This window comes from Hylobates moloch, unplaced genomic scaffold (genome assembly GCF_009828535.3).
Source record: "Hylobates moloch isolate HMO894 unplaced genomic scaffold, HMol_V3 SCAFFOLD_1, whole genome shotgun sequence".
Taxonomy (NCBI): domain Eukaryota; kingdom Metazoa; phylum Chordata; class Mammalia; order Primates; family Hylobatidae; genus Hylobates; species Hylobates moloch.
Window position 1 is genome coordinate 130,746,410 of NW_026652276.1, and position 16,725 is coordinate 130,763,134.

The 16,725-nt window shown below is 42.6% G+C and overlaps 2 gene segments (V, D, J or C); both read left to right on the plus strand.

The window, feature by feature from the left end:
* The first annotated feature begins 9,953 nt into the window (after positions 1-9,953).
* LOC116810651 (probable non-functional T cell receptor gamma variable) lies at positions 9,954-10,553 on the plus strand. The segment is given in 2 exon segments: positions 9,954-9,996; positions 10,111-10,553. Coding segments are annotated over 2 exon segments (486 nt in total).
* Positions 10,554-14,740: 4,187 nt separating this feature from the next.
* On the plus strand, positions 14,741-15,425 carry LOC116812533 (T cell receptor gamma variable 4-like). The segment is given in 2 exon segments: positions 14,741-14,783; positions 14,899-15,425. Coding segments are annotated over 2 exon segments (570 nt in total).
* The last annotated feature ends 1,300 nt before the right edge of the window (positions 15,426-16,725 follow it).

Here is a 16,725-nt window from a genome sequence, read left to right on the forward strand (position 1 = left end):
CATAGCACTGGTAACATTTAGGGAAGATGTGAGTCTGTGTTCCCCCTGACAAGCAATGCTGGGAGGACATTCCCAGGGAAAGGCTTACACAAGGAATAAGAGGACCCTGTGAGGGGTCCATCACAGCTCCCTGCTGATAGCAACATGCCCATGTTTGGGGGAATGGATGGATGGAATGCAGGGGCTGCCAGCTGTGGGGCGATGAGCAGCAGAAAGGAGCATGAACGAGGGGCATGAGCTGGTGTGCAGACGTGGATAGGTAGAAATGGCATGCCATTTACATGGATGAAAAACACAGTATTTATGAACAATTCTATATACAGTCATGTATTGCTTGACAACGAGGAAGGATTCTGAGAAATGTGTCCTTAGGTGATTTCATCCTTGTGCGAAAATTGTAGAATGCAACATTGTAGAACACAAACCCTGATGGCACAGCCTACTACACAGAGGCTATATGGTGTAGCCTGTTGCTTCTAGGTTACAAAGCTGTGCAGCATGTTACTGTACTGAGTGCTGTAGGCAACTGTAACACATTGGTAAGTATTTGTGTATCCAAATGTATCTAGACAGAGACAACCTACAGTAAAAATAATAGGATATAAAAGTTTAAGTACTGTAACACCTGTATAGGGAACTTATCATGAATGGAGCTTGCAGGTCTGGAAGCTTCTCTGGGTGAGTGAGTCAATGAGGGAGTGGTGAGAGGATGTGAAGACCTAGGACATTCCTGTACACTCCTGTAGACTATGAACACTGGACACTAATAAATTAGCGTTTGCTAACTGTGACTTTTTTACTTTAGCAACTTTTATTTTTTAACTTTTTGACTCCTAATAACACTTAGCTTAAAACACAAACAGGCCAGGCGCTGTGGTTCATGCCTGTAACCCCAACACTTTGGGAGGCCAAGGCGGGTGGATCACGAGGTCAGGAGTTCAAGACCAGCCTGGCCAAGATGGTGAAACCCCCGTCTCCACGAAAAATACAAAAATTAGCCAGGCGTGGTGGCACATGCCGGTAGTCCCAGCCACTTAGGAGGCTGAGGCAGAAGAGTCGCTTGAACCCAGGAGGCAGAGGTTGCAGTGGGCCAAGATCACACCACTGCACTCCAGCTGGGCGACCGAGCGAGACTCCGTCTCAAAAAAAAAAAGAAAAACAAAAACAAACACAAACAAAAAAACACATTATACAGCTGTACAAAATATTTTCTTTATATTCTTATTCTATAAATGTTTTCTATTTTTAACATTTTACTTTTAAAACATTTTTGCTAAAAACCAAGACACAGCCACACATTAGCCTAGGCCTACAGGGTCGAGATCTTCATTATCACTGTAGTCCAGCTCCACATCTTCTACCCATGGAGGGTCATCAGGGGCAGTAACACACATGGAGGTGTCATCTTCTAGGACAACAGTGCCTTCTGGAATTCCTACTGAAGGGCCTGCCTGAGGCTGTTTTACAGTTAACTTTTTTTTTTTTTACAAGTAGAAGTTGTACGCTCTAAAATAATGATAAAAAGTATAACATAGTAATTACATAAACCAGTAACATGGTTATTTATTATCATTTTCAAGTATGTACTGTGCATAACTGGATGTGCTAGACTTTTATACAACTGGCAGTACAATAGGTTTGTTTACACCAGGGTCACCACAAATGAGAGTCATGTGTTGTGATGTTATGACGGCTACGATGTCACTAGGTGACAGGAATTTTTCTGCACCTCTATCATCTCATGGGACTGTGGTACATGTGGCCCATCGTTACTGAAATGTGATGAAGTGCATGACTCTAGTCTTCACAGATATGGAGGCTCTAAGGACAGATATCAAATACATTAGACTGGGCACCTATGGGGGAACAGGAATAGGGAATGAAGGAGAGAAAAGAGTAAAATAAAAAACAAACATGCAAAACTGTACATAACGGGCATGGATTAATGGTGATAATGTACCAGGCACTGAGAAATATGACAGAAAAATATGAGAATTAAGGTTTAAAAAAACAAGCAAAAAACAAGAAGATATCAAGCACTGATTTCAGGATAACTCCTTGAAGCCTCATATTTAAGCTTTGAGACTTAATTTTGGACAATCCAAGACAGTGGTTCCAACGAGTAAATCACAATTAGGGTAATCCAAAGAGCTGTTTTTCTTCAGTTGTCTGTGGAAAACGTGACATTTTCCTTCAGGTAAAATCCGTGTACGCTGGCACAGAGCCATCTGGCTGGCCTTGGCCTCTGGGCATTGGTCTTGGCGTTGTCCCACCCCTGCAGCAGCCTTCTTCTCCAGGATGGTCAAAGCTCACCCAGAGCAAAGATGCTCTGCACTCAGGAACACTGGATTCAGACATTGATCCAAGTCCCCGTACAGCTCTGTGATATAAAAATGAGAGGAGGGAGGAGAACTTGTCTTTTAGCTAAAACATTTTCAGAACCCCAGGCAGTTACCATGTCCTTCAGAGTCAAGGCACATTAGGTACAAGGATTATTGATAATAATCCTTGTAATTTTTAAGATCACAAAACATTGAAACATTGAAAATTATAAATAGATAACATTGAATCATGGTGGGAATTCTATTTTGTATGAATGTTTAGATTGACTAAGGATCTTTTCTTTTTTTCCAGACTGGGCCAGAACCAAGTACCTGTAAGAATCAGTACAGTTCAGCCTTTTGTATCGATTGCAGTTGTGTCCATGTATGTGTGTGTGCATTCTTGGGTACGTGTGCACACACCTGCACATTACCTACACAAACCTCCGTGTTCCCATCCTTCTTAGGTGGGATTTTTGAACACTGCATTTACACTGGCCTGAAATAAGTTTGTTGGAGTCATGGGACTCATGTAGTGGCCAGGCTGGGCTGCAAAGCCACTGGCTATCCAAACATTCAGAAGACCTTTAGGAATCAATGTGTTTTTGTTAAGGAGTCTATATAGAATAGAATTTTCCTAGAGCAATGTTGAGTCAAGAGGAAGCAAATAACATGCATTATTGTTGGATCAAAATAAAAACCGGAAGCTTCCATTTTTCATTTCACCACACCTATTCCTTCAATATCCAGTTTATCAATTCAATTCAAAATCACAATTAGAACTCGAAGAGACCAAAAACATCACCCACTCCTCTGATTTTGAGGCGGGGGAAATGACAACCCTGCAAGAAGGAGTCTCTTGCCTAAAACTATCAAGCACATAAGGTGTGCAGTTGGAAGCTGCCTTGCATTTGGGGCCCTTTGCATTCATTATACTAAGTCTTTGCTGTTAATAGACACCACTTATTGGGGTCTAATACTGGGGGAATATAACATGTATGATATACCTCGAATAGCCAGGAGGGGGTGCTAGAGGTTAGTACAAATAACTAAACGCAGTCAAAACACTCTGCTTTTAAAGCATGAAGCTGGGAGTTGAAAACAAATAGGAAATATAACATATTTTGTATCAAGATGCAGCAGCTTCATGAAGACAGAAATTAATCCCTGAATCATAAACAGCCAAGCAGTTCCCTTATGGCACAGGCTCTGGAGACTGGTCTGTTTGGTTCAAATTCTTGGTGTGCTCTTTATTAGCTAGGTGACCTTGAGGAGTTATTTAACCTCTGTAAGCTTCAATTTCATCTGAAAAATGTGGATAAGTAACACCTACTTTCCGCTTGCAAGAAAAAAATAAATATATACAATGTTTGACACTCAAAAGGTATTTGCTATCATTTAATGGATCAAGAATTTCTGTTATGATTTTAAAAATTAGTCTTTTAATAAAAGGCAATTAACTATTTACGTAACAGTGCTAGAGGAAATTTCTATGACTTTTTGAGGTCCACCATAATTAACCGAATGAATACTATTCAACAGTATCTTAGGTTGTTTGCTTACTGGCATCTGAGAGTGACCCTTGAGTTTCTAAAATCTTTCTGAAATTTTCTTCATGGTCTCTTATATTTTACAGTTTAAAAAGAAATATATATATAATATTATATACATATGATATATGTATATACATATGATATATGTATATAATATATACATATATGTTATATAATTTATATTAAAATATTTATATATATATGAATATAAAATGGCCGGTAGCCAGGATTTTGGAATTTGTTAGACTTCAGTTGAAATTCAGGCTCCATTATTTACTCGTCAAATGACCTTGAAGAGTTTAACCTTTTTAAGATTCCAACTCTCTCATCTGTGAAATGTAGTTGATTATATCTCCTTTGGAGTATTATTGTAAGAATTAAATTGTGGTAAAGACTAGCTTAGATATCATTTAGTTTAGAAATGAACAAGTTGGCACAATCCCTGGCCCCAGGAGATGAATGGTGTATCCAGGGTAAAGGTTATAATTGCCACCTACAGTGACGTTCCCAAGGACATACAACCTCTAAGTGGCAGTGCTTGGACTTTTATTCTGTCTTTTCCGAAGCAATACATTCTTGGAGCTAAAAGTTCTCAGGTCAAACTCTCCGAAGTGTCCCTATTTGGCAGCTCCATCTTGAGAAGTAACCTCTCCCTTCCGCACAGTTCTCGTGGGATTGCATTGTTGGCTGCTCATCCTGGGCTGAGGCCCATGACCGGACCATTCCCAGGGCACCAGGCAGCGACAGGGCCTGTGGGAAGAGCAGGCAGGAAGCGAAGCTTTGGCTGAGGTTTCTGGGACACACTTAACTTCCCTGGAAGCGGTGCCTGACACCGCCTGGCCACAGCACCGGCAGGAGACGCTGCTGTTTTCTGGGAACATGCAGCGCCCAGTGAGCAGCACAGGACACAGGAATGTAAACTGGGGACCCTTCATCCATCCACTCTGGCTTCGCATCTTCTCCATTGTCCACTCCCATTTTAGCCCAGGATGATCAGTGACGATGTGCGTGAGTTACTCATTCCCATCTATGCCCCAGCCCAGACTGAGCATATAAAAACCCTGTTCTTTGCAGAATTTTTCATTTTTCCTTTTAATTTTCTATGGAAAGAGCATACATTATATAATTCAGCCTTACTGACACCCTTATAATAGCCTTCTAAACTACACACCTGATCATTTATCCCATCCAAAAATACATATATTTGATACAGGGTCTCACTCTGTTGCCCAGGCTGGAGTGCAGTGGCACAATCACAGCTCACTGCAGGCTTGACCTCCCAGACTCAAGTGATCCTCCCACCTCAGCCTCCCGAGTAGTTGGGACTACAGGCATGTGCCATCACGTGCAGCTAAATTTTTGCATTTTTTGTAGAGACTGGGTTTCACCATGTTGCTCAGGCTGGTCTGGAACTCCTGGGCTTAACTGATCTGCCTGCCTCAGCCTCCCACAGTGCCGGAATTACAGGCATGAGCCACCGTGCCCAGCCTCACTGATACACATTAAATACCTACTACGTTCCAGGCCTTGTGCTGTGTGCTCTTGATACTGAGGTGTGTGTCCCTTAAGCTCATTGAAAACACTATTGACCTGCATCACTGCGGTCACAAAGTGATACAGAGAGCCCAGACAACCATTTAGAGGTGAGGAAATTCTAATAATTCATGGTAGGCAGATTGTTTCCCACAGTGTTGCTAGGGAACATCTCACAGCAGAATGAAATAGAAATATAAGCAATTGTCTGCATACTAGAACTTTCTCCCCAAGGCAGTGCTATTTTTTTAAACAATTCTTCTATCATCATCATCATAATTCCGACCTCTTGATATGTAAAGGTACAATTACGAGGAGAAGCAGAAGAACATTTACACCTGTGAGTTTGCACCTCTCTCCCACCATAGTGAGCAGATCACACCCTCAGGACCCCAGAAGACTGGCAAGGAGGACTTGATAGAGATGAAAGGAGAGATAGAAGAAGGGACAGAGGTTACTATGAAGAGGGAGAGGGCGTGATATAGAGACAGTGACAGCAACAGAAAGTAGAAAGTTGAAGAGGGACAGAGAGCAGAGTGGAAGTGAGAAGGAAAAAAAATGACTGGGACAGGGGCCATACAGGCAAAAAGAGCGAGAGACAGAGACACATGGAGAGGTATAGTTCTCTATCATGGCAGGGAGAGAGGGAGAAAACAGAGAAAGAAATACAAAACACAGAGAGAGGGTGAGAGACAAACAGAGAAAGAAATACAAAACACAGAGAGAGGGTGAGAGACAGAGGGACAGAGAGATAGAGAGAGAGGGAGGGAAGATGGAGAGAGGGAAAACAACAGAGAAGAGAGAGAGACTGTGATATAAATATACCGACAGGGAGAGGGACAGTGATGGAGAGAGACAGAGAAATAGGGAAAGATACAAGAAGAGAGAACTGGAGTTAGGGGGAGAGATAGGGAGAGAGAGAGAACGATAGACCTGTGGAGACAGAAGCATACACGTGGACACACAGAGTGCGACAGTGTTAGGAAGACAGAGATAAATATACAGAAATAGTGATAAATATTGAGATAGAAAAATATATATAAAGAGAAAAAAGAAAGAAATACACATATTTATGTATTGTTAAAAATAATATGTAAATGTATTTATATATGTATAATATGTTATTTATAACATATTATATATATTTCTATACAAAAAATTAGCCAGGCGTGGCAGCGGGCGCCTGTAGTCCCAGCTACTTGGGAGGCTGAGGCAGGAGAATGGCGTGAACCAGGGAGGCGAAGCTTGCAGTGAGCCGAGATCGCACCAATGCACTCCAGCCTGGGCGACAGCGCGAGATTCCGTCTCAAAAAAAAAAAAAATTATATGTATTTCTAGCTTTCCTTTTCTCTTTATATATTCTGTCTGTCTGTCTATCCATACTATTGCCACAATAACGCCATGTAGCAAATATCCCAAACTCAGTGGCTTAGCACAATAATCATCTACAAATTCTTACAAATGCGTCGGTTTGCTAGACTGTTCTGCTGATCTAAACCAAGCTCATCTGATCTGGGCTGGGCTTGGCCACATGTCAGGCAGCTGCTGGGTTAGCTGGGAGGGGGACTGCCTGGTCAAAGTGCCTGGGTCCGAATAAGTCAGCTCCACTACACACAGGGTTTCATCCTCCAACAGGCTAGCCTGGATTTGTTCTAATGACAATGACAGAAAGCAAAGAGCTAGCAGAAGCACATCAGGCCACTTGAAGCCTCAATTCAGAACTGGAGCCCTATGAGTTCTTTTTGTATTTAAAAAAAAAAAAAGGCGGGGGGAATAAATGGCGCCTCTTAATCGAAGGAGCTTTGAATTATCAAGAATGAGTTCCACTTCTGGAAAATTTGCAGTGAGCCCACGCTGCCTTGTCTGGCTCACAAATGCAACTATGAACCCTGAATCTGACTACTTTGAAAAATAAACGATAGCAAGTCAATTGGAGGAGGAAATCGGAAAGTGAAGCACTATGAATTCACAGTAAGTTTCTTATTTATTTTTCCTCAATTATCCCCTGGCCTGCACTCAGATAATCAGAGTATATGTACAAAGATAATCAGAAATGCAGAACTGTATACCAGGTGAGGACAGAGAGAAGGGGACTCTCTGTGGTCAGAGAGCCCTGGTTTTCTGTTTTTCGTCCTTTTCCATTCTCTCGCAGCCCCCAGGCAATCTGAGTGGCAGTGGCAGCAGCTATGGTGAGCCAGGAGCCTAAAACTCTTAGGAAAAGGGATCCTTGTCTCTAACCAGGGAAGCTGTGGCCCTAGGAGAGAATCCTGGTGGTTTTTGTTCTCTATCCTCTCACTACTTGGCCCTGAATGGAGACACAATGGTGGGAAATGCAGTGTGCTAAAGCCACACCTGTCTGGCCTGAGGACCGGAGGGGCATTTCCTGTGAACTAGAAAGTATCGCAGAGCTTGCAGAGAGAAAGAAGATTAAGAAAGAAACATCATTCAATGATGTCTGGACTCCTGGGCTCACCCACTAGCTGTGCATTCATAAACATGACCTTAAACAGCTCCAAATCCAAAGGCCTTGCAAACTGAAGCAGGAGTAGGCACTGCCCAGGTCCTAGAATGGCCACTGGGTGGCGCACACACAGGACAGGTCTGACAAGTACCTCAAAGGCTGGAAAACGGAACCGACGGGAACTGCCCACCAAACACAAGTAGGAAGTTGTAATCCCTAACTGCGTCAGTTGCCTGCTAACAAAAAAAACCCCTCCACATTCTGTGTAATATTTAAACAATGCCCAGAGCTCTATAACATGATATTAAAAGTGTACGGGATTTAATCCGAAATTACTCCGCATGTGGAGGACGAGGAAAATCTTGGCATCTCCAAACGGAAAAGCCAAACAACAGATGCTAATCCTGACACGACACAGGTGTTGGAATAACGAAGACTTTAAAGGAGCTATTGTGACCACAGGAAGAAATGGAAAAAGAGGAGGAGAGAAAGAGGTAGAAAGTAAATAGATAGGAAAGATACAAATAGAGAAATAGAAAAAGAGATGAATAGAGATAGGCAGATAAGAGTGACAGAAATATAGAGATATGAAGAGAGAGAATAAAAACAGGAGCACTAAAGCAAAATAGAGGAGACTGAGAGCTGTAAGAGGGAGCTACAGGAGGAAAAATGTAAAGAGATGAACAATAACGGGACAGAGAAAAAAGAAATGTGGACATAAAGACGGAGATGGAAGGACATAGTGATAGAAAGCAATACAGGAGATAGAGAAATAGAATGGTAGAGAGAGAAATAGAACCAGCGCATGTGAAAGCTATAAAGCAATTCATGGTAGTTGTCTAAATTCAATATATCATTACGGTTGCATAATGCTAATATTCTCATTTTAACATTTCCCCTAAATTTATTGGTTGTAATACTTCCGCAAAAGAACTTTCATTCGGCCAGGCACAGTGGCTCACACCTGTAATCCCAGCACTTTGGGAGGCCGAGGTGGGTGGATCACTTGAGGTCAGGAGTTCAAGACCAGCCTGGCCCACATGGTGAAACCCTGTCTCTATGAAAAATATAAAAATTAGCTAGGTGTGGTGGCACATGCCTGTAATCCCAGCTACTTGGGAGGCGGAGGCAGGAGAATTGCTTGAACCCAGGAGGTGGAGATTGCAGTGAGCTGAGATTGTGCCACTGCACTCCAGTCTGGGCCACAAAGCGAGACTCTATCTATCTAAAAAAAAAAAAAAAGAAAAAAAAGAACTTTCATTCTTAAGCTCTGTGGTATTCTGAAATGTAGTTTGTACAGAAATGGCAATGTAAATGTTTGATTATTTTCTTTTCTGTTTTCAGAATGAGATGGTGTCTTAGCAACTCCAGAGGAGACTTTATTTTGCTACACTGTTTTTCAAGATTTGTGTAGGTGTTATTCTTTTGGTGCTTACAATGTCCTACCGATGGTTAGTGAGAGCCACTGCCGTTGTTTTTCTTTGAGTAGAGTCCCAGGCAAACCAACATGCGTGACCCTCAGTCCTGTTAATAAAGCAGGTTCAAGCCTTCTCAGAATGGCCCTCGGTGGACTTGCAAATGTGAAAAGGAAGGTGGTTCAGGGCCCTAATCAGAAGCTTCCTGGCAGGACCAGGTCCTGGCAGCTGTGTTGGCTGCTGAAACTCTGAAGTGCAGGGTGTGAGCCTGCTGTGGGACTGCCCTCTCCCAAGGGCCATGACCAGCTGGCGCCAGGGTCAGCTTCTCCTACATCTGCTGTCCCTCTGCTGGAGGCCTGAGCTCTCCATGCCCCTGGCTCTCTTCTGCCGAGGGCCTGCTCTCAGCTGCCACAAGAGGGCGATGGAGAACGGGCAGAGGAGCTCCTCTGCAGGTCCTTCCAGGCACCACCGCTTCTGGGAGGAAGGCTTGGGAGTCCCCTAAGACACATCCTCAGTCACTTCTCTCTGCCTGTGTCTCAGGAAGACGAGCTCCTCTTACTGTCTTCTGTGCTAGGGATCACTTCCTTGTTGAGTGGGGCCTGAGTTTTGAGAGGATCTTCTGCTCCTCTTCATCTGGTCCCTTTCCTTCCAAGGCCCCAGAGAGGAAGGCATGCGGTGGGCCCTAGCGGTGTTTCTAGCTTTCCTGTCTCCTGGTGAGTGTGCTGCCTACAGAGAGGCTCACGGGTTTTGTTTTGTCCTTTTCTTCTTTTGCAAGGAGCGCCATACTAAGAGATGCCTCATTATATTTTGTGTTGTTCCCATTGCAGCCAGTCAGAAATCTTCCAACTTGGAAGGGAGAACGAAGTCAGTCACCAGGCCGACTGGGTCAGCTGCTGAAATCACCTGTGATCTTCCTGGAGCAAGTACCTTATACATCCACTGGTACCTGCACCAGGAGGGGAAGGCCCCACAGCGTCTTCTGTATTATGAACCCTACTACTTCAGGGTTGTGTTGGAATCAGGAATCACTCCAGGAAAGTATGACACTGCAAGCACAAGGAGCAGCTGGAATTTGAGACTGCAAAATCTAATTGAAAAGGATTCTGGGGTCTATTACTGTGCCAGCTGGGACAGGCACAGTGATTCAGATCTGCCCTACACCACACTGAAAATCTGCCTGTGGTTGCTTCTGGTACACAAGACAGACCAGCCAACTCTCATTTCCTGCCCTGAATTTACTGTATTCTGTACAAAGAGAAACACAGCTTAACTCCTGATCTCCCCACTAATATCACACTCCCCTGGCAGCAGCTGCAACCTGTTCCCCACCCTCCCCCAGGACTTTCCTGAAGACCAAGCTATCATCTCCAGGCCTCAGTGAAGCAGCCTGGCTGAGAGCAAGGTTCTCTCAGCTCTCCTAGAACATGGGGGAGGCCCACTCACTCTGCTTCCTAGGATGGACAGGTACCCCTAGGGTCCAGCTGTGAAGCAAGATATTTTGGACAAAAATGGGAAGGGTATTTTTACTGAATCATGCATCCAATAATGGTCCAGAGATCGCAGCTGAGAGTGGTGCTTATTCCTTATGTCTATAACAATATAAGCAATACTATAATGACCACTAAAACACTAGGCCAATATATGCAGTTGAACATTCTCTCCCTCTGCCCTCCCTTTTATTCTCGCTCTCCTTTCTTACTTCCATGCTTGCTTTTACTATTTTTCTCTCCTTCCCTCCCTTCCTTCTTTCCTTCCATCTTCCTTCCCTCCCTCCCCCTCTCCCTCACTTCCCTCCCCCTTCCATCCATTCTATTTCCTTTCTTTCCTTCCTTCCTTCCTTGCTTTTCTCTCTCTTTCCTTTTTGGGTACCTAATCAGAATACTTTTTCCACAAAATCATTTGAAATAATTTTTCTCTGTTTGTTCATGCCAACATTGATATAGCTACTTTAATTGTTCAGTTTTCATTTTTATATTTTGGAAATTTGTGTATTATTTTGTTTTGTTTCATATCTGTTTTGTATATATAAAGCATTCACATGGAACTGAAGTCAAAATTATAAAAGAAGATGCATTTGAAGATTTTAGCTTCCATTGTAGATTTCTTGTTCCTCTTTTCTCCCTGACCCTATAGGTAACAATATTTTTATCAGTTTTCTTGAAATTTTTCACTCTGTCATAGCGTAGTATGTATCAATTCTATTTCAATGCCATATTTATATTTTTGTTCCTATATTTGGTTTTTATACATTTTAATCAATCTTACATTTTCCCATGTCTGGATTGTGTGTCTTACTTCTAAAGATGCACATACTTCATAAGAATGCGTAAAGAATTCCATATCATTTATTTGAATATTTTTATGCATTGATTATTTAATGATGGCATCACTGATCTATCAGGAATTTTTATACAATAATTACTATATTAGTAGTAATAATACTGGCCAGGCCCGGTGGCTCATGCCTGTAATCCCAGCATTTGGGTAGTCCAGTCGTTACGATCACTTAGTCCAGGAGATTGCGACCAGCTTAGCCAACATGGTGAAACCCTGTCTCTACTAAAAACACAAAAAATTAGCCAGCTGTAGTGGCGCACACATGTAATCCCAGCTACTTTGGATACTGAGGCAGGAGAATCTCTTGAGCCTGGAAGGTGAAGGTTTCAGTGAGCTAAGATCACACTACTACAGTCCAGTTTGGGCAACAGAGCGAGATTCTGTCTAAAAAAAACTAATAATAATAATAATATTGATGGTAAATATGGGTACTGACATTCTGGTAGTTCATGTACTAAGCACATTGCATGCATATTTTATTTAATCTACACAGAAACTTCATTAAGGGTTTAAAGTACTGTTGAATGTAACATAAGAAATTGGGGGGTTAACATTCCCTAAGTCATACACTTTAATTTGATAATGATTGCAATCCAAGCTCTGTGGTTCCGAAAATGAGATTTGTAAATTCGGTTGCCATTCCCTCATCTTTAGGAGCACTAGCATTATTTCACAGCTTTATAGGTCATTTATAGTTCTTCTTTTGAGAATCACCTTGTCATACTCCTTTCCTATTCTTCTTTTGGAGGATTAGTTTTTTCTTATTGGTTCGTAAGAATTAATATATACCATTTTAGAGATGCTGACCCTTTATCCAATGTGTTGAAGATATTTCTCCTCATTTGTTATTATTTACATTTGGCACCTTTTGGTGAATTGAACTTTGAATAAAAAACAATACAATCTATCAATTTTTCTAGGGTGTCTAGTTTGATGTCAGGCTTAGAAAGGCCAATCTCACCTAGAATTTGTATGCAATTCATCATCATTTAAGTCTAATGATTTTGTTTTTATTACAACTAAATCACTATTTGTAACTGGTAAGGTAGAAATGCAACAATATTTGTTTCCATGTGGTAAGTCAATACCCAAAAGAGAACTTATTAAATAGTTGACTATTTCCTTGTGGATATTAACATATCACTTTATCACATGATAAAATATTACATACAGGTGGCTCTCTTTCTGCATTTTCCACTGTGTTCCATGAATCTTCTCATTCTACTGCCAGTGTTGCCCTCTCTTCAGCACTGTAGCTTTATAGTTCTTTTCACATTCTGATGAAATTTCTCTCATTATTTTTTTGTTTTAAGAATTTTCTGTGCATTCTAGTGTGATCTCAATCCTCTCCCTTCCCATTTTTAAACGGTGAGACTTCTGTCCAGCAAGACTTTTTCATGCTCCAAGGCAGGCAAGCTTCCCTCCTTCACAAGGACCCTGAGAACTCAGCTTTCAGAGCTGTTCCTGCGGAAGCCTCATATCCTGCACGTGTGGTCCAGAGGCAGAGGGAGACCAAACAGAGTCCCCTCCCTTTCTCATTCCCAGCTGTGAAGACAGCAGAAACTGAACTCTGTGAGCTAGGCCAACACCACAACTGAGAGGGACATTGTTCTACATCTCATTATGCATCTTTCAAGCATGTGTCTCTACATACTTCTTACAGAGGAGGTGAAAATCTGTGCATGCCCTACTGAATTTTCACAATATTACTGTACTTCTTTTGTCCCCTAATATTTCCATCTGTGAATCCAGGTGCACTGCAGATCTCAGTCTGCTTTCTGAGGGTAGGGCTGACAAATAAAATATGCAATACCAAACAATTTGGAAGTTCAGGTAAATAACAAGTTTTTAGTTTAAGTATGTTCCAAATATTGCAAGACATGGCACTAAACAAACAAAAAAAACTCACACTCCTACTTCAATGAACAAAAATCTTCTAATAAAGAGATCACACCCACAGGATCACACACACACACACACACACACACACACCCTACACACACTCATTTATCTTAGAGCAGAGTCCAAGACCCACCAACACACATGATCCTCAGTCCTTTTATTTTTATTTTATTATTTATTTTTTTTAATTATACTTTAAGTTCTAGGGTACATGTGCACAACATGCAGGTTTGTTACATATGTATACATGTGCCATGCTGTTTTGCTGCACCCATCAACTCGTCATTTACATTAGGTATATCTCCTAATGCTATCCCTCCCCCCTCCCCCCACCCCACTATAGGCCCTGGTGTGTGATGTTCCCCACTCTGTGTCCAAGTGTTCTCATTGTTCAGTTCCCACCTACGAGTGAGGACATGCGGCGTTTGGATTTCTGTCCTTGGAATAGTTTGCTCGGAATGATGGTTTCCAGCTTCTTCCATGTCCCTACAAAGGACATGAACTCATCCTTTCTAATGGCTGTGTAGTATTCCATGGTGTATATGTGCCACATTTTCTTAATCCAGTCTATCATTGATGGATATTTGGGTTGGTTCCAAGTCTTTGCTATTGTGAATAGTGCCGCAATAAACATACGTTTAGTGTGGTGCCTCCAAGTGTCCTCGCAGATGTGAAAAGAAAGGTGGCTCAGTTCCCTAATCAGAGACTTCCTGGCAGGACAAGGTCCTGGCATCAGCATTAGCTACTACAACTCTGAAGGGCAAGGTGTGAACCTGTTGTGTGACTGCCCCCTCCTAGGCCTGCTGACTCCAGTCCCCTACATCTGCACTCCCGCCCCCTCCTAGGCCTGCTGACTCCAGTCCCCTACATCTGCACTCCCTCTGCTGGAGGCCTGAGCTCTCCATGCCCCTGGCTCTCTTCTGCCGAGGGCCTGCTCTCAGCTGCCACAAGAGGGCGCGGGAGAACGGACCTGAGCAGAGAGGCAGGAGCTCCTCTGCAGGTCCTCCCAGGCACCACCCCTTCTGGGAGGAAGGCTTGGGAGTCCTCTTAGACAGATCCTCAGTCACTTCTCTCTGCCTGTGTCTCAGGAAGACCAGCTCCTCCCACTGTCTTCTGTGCTAGGGATCACTTCCTTGTTGAGTGGGGCCTGAATTTTGAGAGGATCTTCTGCTCCTCTTCATCTGGTCCCTTTCCTTCTAAGGCCCCAGAGAAGAAGGCATGTGGTGGGCCCTAGCGGTGCTTCTAGCTTTCCTGTCTCCTGGTGAGTGTGCTGCCTACAGAGAGGCTCACGGGTTTGGTTTTGTTTATTTTCTTCTTTTGCAAGGAGCGCCATACTAAGGAATGCTTCATTATATTTCGTGTTGTTCCCATTGCAGCCAGTCAGAAATCTTCCAACTTGGAAGGGAGAACGAAGTCAGTCACCAGGCCCACTGGGTCATCTGCTGAAATCACTTGTGATCTTCCTGGAGAAAGTAGATTCTACATCCACTGGTACCTGCACCAGGAGGGGAAGGCCCCACAGCGTCTTCTGTACTATGACTCCTACAACTCTAGGGTTGTGTTGGAATCAGGAATCAGTCCAGGGAAGTATGATACTTATGGAAGCACAAGGAGGAACGTGAGATTGATACTGCGAAATCTAATTGAAAATGATTCTGGGGTCTATTACTGTGCCAGCTGGTACAGGCACAGTGATTCAGATCTGCCTTACACCACACAGAAAATCTGCCTTGTGGCTGTTTCTGGTACACAAGATAGAGCCGCCCCCTCTCATTTCCTGCCACCAAATTTACCGTGTGCTGAACAAGAGAAACATAGCTTAACTCCTGATCTCCCTGCGATAATTACACTCTCCTGGCAGCAGCTGCAACCTGTTCCCCACCCTCCCCCAGGACTTTCCTGAAGACCAAGCTGCCACCTCAGCTAAGCCTCAGCGAAGCAGCCTGGCTGAGAGCAAGGTTCTCTTAGCTCTCCTAGGAAATGGGGGAGGCCCACTCACTCTGCTTCCTAGGACAGACAGGTACCCCTAGGGTCCAGCTGTGAAGCAAGATATTCTGGACAGCAAATGGAAGGGTTTTTATACTAAATTATGTATCCCATCATGATCCAGAAATCGCAGCTGAGACTGGTGCTTATTCCTTATATCTATAACAATATAAGCAATACTATAATGACCACTGAAACACCAGACCTAGGTATGCAGTTGAACATTCTCTCCCCCGCCCTCCCTTTTATTCTCTATCTTTTTTCTTACTTCTTTGCTTGCTTTTATTATTTTTCTCTCTCTCTCCCTTCCTCCCTCCCTTCCTCCATCTCTCCCTCCTTCCTTCCCTCCCTCTCTCCCTCCCTCCTTCCCTCCCTTCCTCTCTTCTTTCCTTCTATCCATTCTCCTTCATTTGTTTTCCTTCCTTCCTTCTTTGCTTTTCTCTTTCTTTCCTTTTTGGGTACATAATCAGAATACTTTTTCCACAAAATCATTTGAAATAATTTTTCTCTTTGTGTTCATGCCAACATTGATATAGCTACTTTAATTGTTGAGTTTTCATTTTTCATTTGGGAAATTTGTTGTATTGCTTTGTTTTGTTTCGTATCTGTTTTGTATATATAAAGCATTCACATGGAACTGAAGTCAAAATTATAAAAGATGATGCATTTCAAGATTTTAGCTTCCATTGTAGATTTCTCGTTCCTCTTTTCTCCCTGACCCTATAGGTAACAATATTTTTGTCAGTTCACTTGAGCTTTTTCACTCTGTCATAGCAGAGTATGTATTGTTTCTATTTCAATGCCATATTTATATTTTCGTTTTGATATTTGGTTTTTATACATTTTAATCAATGTTATATTTTCCCGTGTCTGGATTGTGTGTCTTACTTCTAAAGGTCCACATACTTCATAAGTATACATAAAGAAGTCCATATCATTTATTTGAATGTTTTTATGCATTGATTATTTAATGATGGCATCACTGATCTATCAGGAATTTTTATACAATAATTACTATATTAGTAATAATAATACTGGCCAGGCCCGGTGGCTCATGCCTGTAATCCCAGCATTTGGGTAGTCCAGTCGTTACGATCAATTAGGCCAGGAGATTGCGACCAGCTTAGCCAACATGGTGAAACCCTGTCTCTACTAAAAATACAAAAAATTAGCCGGCTGTAGTGGCGTATGCATGTAATCCCAGCTACTTGGATGCT